We start from the raw sequence: 7,426 nt of genomic DNA, 5'->3' as shown, positions 1-7,426 counted from the left end.
TTCTTTCTGAGTTAACATTTAAGTTTGGCCAAGCACTCTAAAAAGTAACATAAGAGACTGAGTGAAGCCTGCTCCTACCATATACTTTATATATTCTTGACTCATGAGTGACACACCCCTTCCCCTATTCCCAGGTATATATACCCCACCCCCTACACCTGTTCTGCATTGCACTTTTGACTAGCCATTGGGATTACCTGAGAGACATTCACCACTGAGGACATTCACCACTGAGAACATTCTATTTTGATGTTCAGGTAAAAGCTTTGATTTCATTGGTGTTCCCTACAGATAAAGGGTTGAGACTAATTTGAGACTGAACTACTTTGGCAGTTGCTTGACACTGAGGAAAAACTCAGTCCTGCATTGTTTCTGGCAAGTGTTTATTTATTCTGCATATCCATATTTCTATTCACATATACAGGAATGATGAAAAATGGATGAAAAAGCACTGAGAACCACTGAGGACAAAAGTGCTGTGCCTCATTAACTGGAGACACTCTTCAATGTCCTCCGAAGATCCAGTCTGATTAGTAGAGGTTCTTCTGCACGTGGGCAGCAATGTACTTAACAGCCAACATGGTCTCCTCACAAGTGGGCTTGATCTGGGATTCGGGGAGCAGGAAGCCATAGCGACCTTCGTCACGCAGCTCAAAGGTGTAGGAGTACTTCACACCCAGGTCATAGGCCCAGTCCACAGAGCCTCCAGCAGCAGGGTCTGAGACAACACACATCAATCAGAGTAGCTTTCAAAAGACTGCAATTAATTACCAATAATTTGTTAAATCTTTCCCATTTCTTGAAGATGGCCCATTCAGGCTCACAATGCTATCCAGTTTTTCAGACACAATAATAGCAGATTAAAAATGCAGTCTTCAATTCTGGCAAAAGGTTGTTGATATTAGAGTTTAACAGCCAAACAAATTATACCCTTCCCTTTTGCTCCTAATGCAACATGCTGAATGGCTGGAATTATTCTTGGCTCGGACTGAGCCACTCTGCTCGTTAATTTGTGGTATTTCCCAAAAAGAGAATTGCAGACTGCACCTTTGACTGATGCTAAGCTGATATTCATCCTCCTTGTCAATAAAGGAACTCACAGATGGTGGCAGCGCCAGGGCCAGGGGTGTACTTGGTGCCATACAGGCTGGTCAGGGCATCGCAGGCTCCCTGAGCAACACTCATCTAAAGAGGAGACGGACAAGATTTAACACAGAAATCTCAACTGATGTTATTAAACGAGCTGAGATTACTGGGACATTCAACTTCCCAACATTGTAATACTTCAGTGTCAGAGCAACTGCTACAGTTCAACATTTTGACTGGGTAGCGAGTGTTGTGTATCACATTAGTGGCACTACTCATATCAGGTGTAGGATTACTGTAGTGTGATCATACCAGCTCAGCGTGATCAGCAGCCAGGTCGAAGGTGTAGGAGTAGGGGAAGAGGAGCAGCTGGGAGTAGGAGTGGATGGTGAGGTAGGCCTTGATGGTGGCCTTGTTGCTGCGGATGAAGTTGGCCACATTCTTGACCTCGATCTCAGACTCGGGCTTGGTGCCGCAGTAGACGTTGCTACAGGGGTTGGAGGAGGCCCCCACGGCTGTGACCACAAACGAGACACAGGAGAGTTAGACAAGACTGGGAAACAGCACCTTATGTTGACCACTTTGGGAAGTAAAAATGAAACCATCCATGTTTTATTTTATTTTGTGTTAATGAGAAGTTATCTGAAGTTGATGATTGCTTCTTTCAAACGGAATGTTTTTTTTTAGTTTGATAGAAGTTACTCACTGCACCAGCTAGCATCAAAGTTTCTGTTGGGGTCAGTGCCGACGCAGCTGGTTCCGGTCTTCCTGGAACGAGTCTTCCTCCACATCCTGTTCTGTAAATCCAAAAGACCAGGAATGTTTCACAAGGAATATCACAGATGCCTGTGGCTTTGCATCAAGAGGAACATTCAAACGTAGGTGACCTACGCTCTTCCAGGTGTAATCATAGCCGTCAATGTTGAAGACAGGCAGAACGTAGACATCCATCTGATCCAGCAGGCTGGTCATCTGAGAATCAGTTCCATAGGTGGACACGGCCTGCAACAGACACAAGAGGTCTGTTTTCAAAAAGCAGAAAATCAGAGTAGATGCAGTGGAAAGCTGTTGCTGTTTCAAACTGGTGGGTCATACCTCCTTGACAAACCACTGGCAGAAAGCAGGGGAGATCCACTCTCTAGCATGGATACCACAGTCCAGGAAGATGGCAGGCTTAGTGAAGCCAGTCTGCTTGCCAATCTGTGAGAGCAAATGTATGCTGTTTACTGGGGCTCAGGGTTAAAAAGGAAACATATATATGTTATTAGGGATTAAAATATATTCCCATTTTCACAGCTACATGTTGACACACTGTATTATAGCACCATTTTGACAGTGAGTGAAGAGTATGTACCATCTGTAATGGTGTGATAAGGAGAAAAGATACTCCTAGTGGACAGTGTCTGTACCTTCAGCAAGTGCATGGGACGGCCCTCGTAGGTGTTTCCGATCACCTGTCTGCTCATCAGATTAGAGTTGGCAGAGGTGATGGAGGCAATCCAGGCCTGGATCTGTGGAGAGACGGACAGGGGAAGAGGTCAACCAGCAGATGCAGAAGATGATGGAGGATGAGGCAAGATGGTGGAAGAGTCCGTCTGAAGATGTAGAAGACATTACAAAATAAAGGATGAAATGGACACAGAATGCAAATGCATAAGAAGACACTTACCTTGTCCCAGCTGTTGTACTTGGTGTAGATGTGGGACCTGGGGCTGATCTGAGGCCCGTCCCTCTGAGCCTCAATCTGAGCCTGGAGATCCTCAATCAGAATCCTGCAGGGAACCATGAACTCTCTCTGTACTAACTGTACTCTCTATAAATACCACTTCTGTGTAGTTTACTGTGTACTATTTGCATGTGTCATTTGAACTGTCGGCCACTATGGATGCATCTAAAAAAATGTGAATATCATGGTAAAGTTTTTTTTTTTTCATTAATCATTTCAAAAAGTGAACTCACAAATTCATATAATCTAGATTCATTGAACAAACAGGACTGCCTTACTCGTGTTCCATGTCACTCTGGTTCAGGATGGTGTAGACCATGGAGGTGTGGGAGGCGGGAATGTGGATGTCCACATCAATGTCGATGGTCACCAGCTCAGCACTCTCAGGGCTCCAGAAGTCCACCTGCAGAGGGCGCCAGACACAAACTCTTATAAATAAAAAACACACTTTCCAGAGTGAGCCTCACCTGCACTTACAGTAAGGTTCTCTAACACAGTGGCACAGCTACACACACATGCTGACTTACAGAGAAACAAACATACTGACTTATACTGATACACACTCTGAATAGCACAGACATCACACACGATCCTGAGTCAGATCTCTCATCACACAAACATACTGACTGGTGTGTTCAGATTATATCTACACATAAGCCATATAACCAAGCATATTCATCCATAATTCATGACCAGAAACAAACATAAACATGCATACACAGACATTTATGTAGAATAGTTTAGAACATTTTAAAAAGTAATTCAGGCTGAAACATATACATGTCTACACACCCTGTATGACTCACACATTCCATGGTAGAAATAGCGAATAGCCTACATTATCAAATCATAAAACAGAAAATGTCTGTAATTATGCACAAAGTTGTAGGATATTAACAAGATGAAGACATTAGATAAGGTTGTACACGGGCCTTGAAGAGAATCACTCTATGGTTCTTTTTTTTTTTGTTAATGGGTGACATACTACTCTAGGAGCCCTGGAGGTGACATGAAAAAAACTGGGGACAAACACTGACTAGGTTTGCGAGATCTTGAGTTTGTTTTTGCGAGATCTTGAGTTTGTTTTTGCGAGATCTTGAGTTTGTTTTGCGAGATCTTGAGTTTCTTTTGCGAGATCTTGACTTTTTTTTGCGAGATATTGAGTTTGTTTTGCGAGATCTCGAGTTTCTTTTGTGAGATATTGACTTTCTTTTGCAAGATATTGACTTTATTTTGCGAGATCTCCAGTTTCTTTTGCGAGATCTTGAGTTTGTTTTGCGAGATCTCGCAAAACTATCAATGCATATGAGAACCACTAAAAGCTTTAGCCACTGAAATTAGGTTGCAGTTCCTTATTTTGCCATCTGCGTTGGTCTGAGGTTGCGTTCCACACTGACTGACAAGCCAACCTAGTCAGGGTGTGATTTGTGAAAAAATCTGAGGGGATCACTGAAAGAGATCTCAGAAGTGATACCGCTTACGTTACGTTTGTTTGTGATGGATCGACAAATATTAGGCTATTTTCTTTTGCTCCGACTGGAAGACTATTCTAAAATCAGGGCTGGTTCTGGGGGCCCTGGGAGCAACCGCACCGGGCCCGGTCAGAAGGGGGGCCCCAGAAAAATAAATAATTAAATAAACGCTTTCTGTGGTGATTCTGCATTAAGTGCATTCATTGATGTGTCTCACTTACCAGCTTAAAGCGTTGTTGCTTGTTGTTTCTGGCAGTTTCCCTATTGGCTGATATCGATTTATTTTTAAAAATGTATCAAAAGTTCCCCCTCTCCCGTAGGTAATAGTAGGCTACGTTAGCCCATCTGACTGCAAGTGTCAAGACGTGAGATCAAGAGATTCTGTTCTTGGTAGCAGTAGCGTAGCCAGAAATGTTCACCTGGGTGAGCACAGAAAAAAACGAATGGGCAAAGCCAATTTGATTGAACATAAGAGAGGCCTAGATAAGATACACCATACACACATTAATCATAGGCATGTTATATTTATGACATAAAAGTGGAATTTATTGAACGCATTTGATCACAGCTGACAATTGAATTGAATTTCCCCTGGGGATCAATAAAGTATCTATCTATCTATCTATCTACAAATTACGCAGAAACAATTTCAACTGGAGCAAAACAATGCATGAATTAGCTTCGGTGCTTCACATGAAACACAATTGAGACAATAGATTGACCATATTGGACAACTTCAAAGCCTTATTATAAGCATGTTACATTCATGACATGAAAAGTGGAATTTATTGAACAAAAACTGACAAATTATGCAGTCGAACATATTAAACTTGCTCAAAACTGCATGAACCCAGCATCGGTGCGTTGCATAAATTAAAACACAAATTAAAGCAACAGTTTGACCATCGGACAATCCTACTGCAAAGCCTTTCCATAGGCATGCAACGTTTATGACATAAAAAGTGGAATATGAACGCATTTCATCACACCTGACAATTACGGGGCTGCCGGCTGTTCGCGATTTGACTGATTCTTGAGCTCTCAGCGCAGTGTTGACTTGCGCGTCTTTTTTAGGTGTTGAACGTAAATGAAGATAAGCCCTCTAATTGGACAGGCAAGACTGACAAGTAGACGGGCCTAGCGGCCCAGAATAACGTAGGACCGGCCCTGTGACTCACTGCAGAATGCAGCGGCTTGTTCACTGCACTGGAGAATCCAGCTAAACAAGTTAAAGAAAATAAAATAAAACGTCATATTTTTAAAGCCTCTAAAATCAAATTGACTATTGAAATTGGCTTAGGATGGAGTGATGTGTAGGAGCGATGACGCATCCCCCCTCAGATTTTTTCACAAATCGCACCCTGACTAGGTTGGCTTGTCAGTCAGTGTGGAACGCAACCTCAGACCAACGCAGATGGCAAAATAAGGAACTGCAACCTAATTTCAGTGGCTCAAGCTCTCCGGAACATTTCTAGTGGTTCTCATATGCATTGATGGATTTGCGAGATCTCGCAAAACAAACTCAAGATCTCGCAAAAGAAAGTCAAAATTTCGCAAAAGAAACTCGAGATCTTGCAAAAGAAAATCAATATCTCGCAAAAGAAACTTGAGATCTCGCAAAAGAAACTCGAGATCTCGCAAAAGAAAGTCAAGATCTCGCAAAAGAAACTCGAGATCTTGCAAAAACAAACTCAAGATCTCACAAACCTAGTCAGTGTTTGTCTCCAGTACATACCTTTTCTCAGTTTTTTTTTCCATGTCACCTCCAGGGCTCTGTACTACTCCATTGTTTGTTAAAATATACTGGAGAAGATCTTTTTTTACATTTATTACCCAATTGATTTTAATTAGAGACTAAGGAATCTGTTAAATATTACTATTGTGAACAATGACTTTGGTAAAATGGGCTTTACTGTTGAAGTAAGTAAAGGTGTATCACTGTGGTGCCTGTTTCCTGTAAACCTGACGATACATTAATGCTAACCTGACATTTCCTGAAGGCTACACTCACAATGTCTGTGTATGTTGGAATATCTTCTTTGCATGTAGGAGATAAATGTTCCCTAAAAAAGCAAAGGTGAACATGACTAATGAATACACTTCTAGCTCCTACTGGTGTGTGGTGTGCACTTTACCTCCATGTTGCGGGCCAGATCCTTGATGAGGGTCACATGTTCGTCAGTGGTGGGCTTCAGACGGAACACCTGCTCCCTGATGCAGAGAGGGGGAAAGAGAGAGAGGGAACACACTCTCACTACATCTGAGCTCCACACTTGTCATCAGAACATGCACTGGACACTGCAGTTGGGTGATGGCTGAGAGAAGTGTAATCTTTTTACCCCTCAAATCTGGTCAGCTCAGCCAGAGCGATGCCAACAAATCCCAAGAGCAGAAGGACCTTCATATTGCTTGTGTGACTAGACTGTTACTTTCCACCAGCTTTTATAATCCCAGTGTAGTTCTGGCTGTCCAATCCAAAAGAGTGAAGCATGTGATGTGGCTATGTGTCATCTGAGGTGTGAACCAAACTTGATATTTTTAGGTGCTACTGGAGGGTGAGGAGGAACTGAATCTAGTTGCATCAGTTAGCACTGCTGTGGGTCAGCTACAGCAATCAAAAGACCTTGCCAAGGGAACCAACAGAGCTATTCCTTGCAAATACATGGTAGTTGTGGTAGCAAACATAGGCAGCTCATTCAATAATGAGGCAACAACCTTATTAAGAGTTCGTCGAGGCAATCTGTGAGAAAAAAATCACCCAACCCAAAACTAAATGCAACAGAAAGTCTGTGGGAACCATTTCTGTTAGGGGGGGTGTTTAAACGGATGGTATGTGCATGGTAGCCTACAGTTATTTCCAATAACAGATAGTTATTTCCACTCGTAGTCGAACACAGTGAGATGCAAGCCTTCCAATCCACTCAGAAATGTAGGGTAGTAGACTGAGTACAGTTGGGACATGTGTACAGTTAAGAAGCCTTAAATATCTTGCGGCTCCAAGTTGTGATCTTTGCTATGCACATGCGTATTAGTGTCCTCTTTGATCATGCACACACAGACACACATACACACACACACACACATAACATACAGACAAACATTCACATCCACAACCACACTCAAAAACACAAAAGGTTCCCCA

The 7,426-nt window shown here is 42.5% G+C and overlaps 1 protein-coding gene across 1 annotated transcript; it reads right to left on the bottom strand.

Annotated features, from left to right (window-relative positions):
- Window positions 1-310: 310 nt before the first annotated feature.
- LOC121688006 (carboxypeptidase B-like) lies at window positions 311-6,718 on the bottom strand. The gene is made up of 11 exons (XM_042067287.1): window positions 6,624-6,718; window positions 6,420-6,495; window positions 3,091-3,215; window positions 2,756-2,858; window positions 2,496-2,597; window positions 2,182-2,286; window positions 1,978-2,088; window positions 1,793-1,883; window positions 1,399-1,601; window positions 1,101-1,185; window positions 311-718 (listed from the first exon to the last, which is right to left on the bottom strand). The coding sequence occupies exons 1-11, from the start codon at window positions 6,686-6,688 to the stop codon at window positions 531-533; spliced, it is 1,254 nt and encodes a 417-aa protein (XP_041923221.1). The 5' UTR covers window positions 6,689-6,718; the 3' UTR covers window positions 311-530.
- Between the last annotated feature and the right edge of the window lie 708 nt (window positions 6,719-7,426).

The sequence above is a fragment of the Alosa sapidissima genome, chromosome 17 (assembly GCF_018492685.1).
Source record: "Alosa sapidissima isolate fAloSap1 chromosome 17, fAloSap1.pri, whole genome shotgun sequence".
In the NCBI taxonomy this organism is placed as follows: domain Eukaryota; kingdom Metazoa; phylum Chordata; class Actinopteri; order Clupeiformes; family Clupeidae; genus Alosa; species Alosa sapidissima.
Note: the sequence above shows the minus strand (reverse complement) of the source record. Positions and strands in the feature narration are given on the sequence as shown.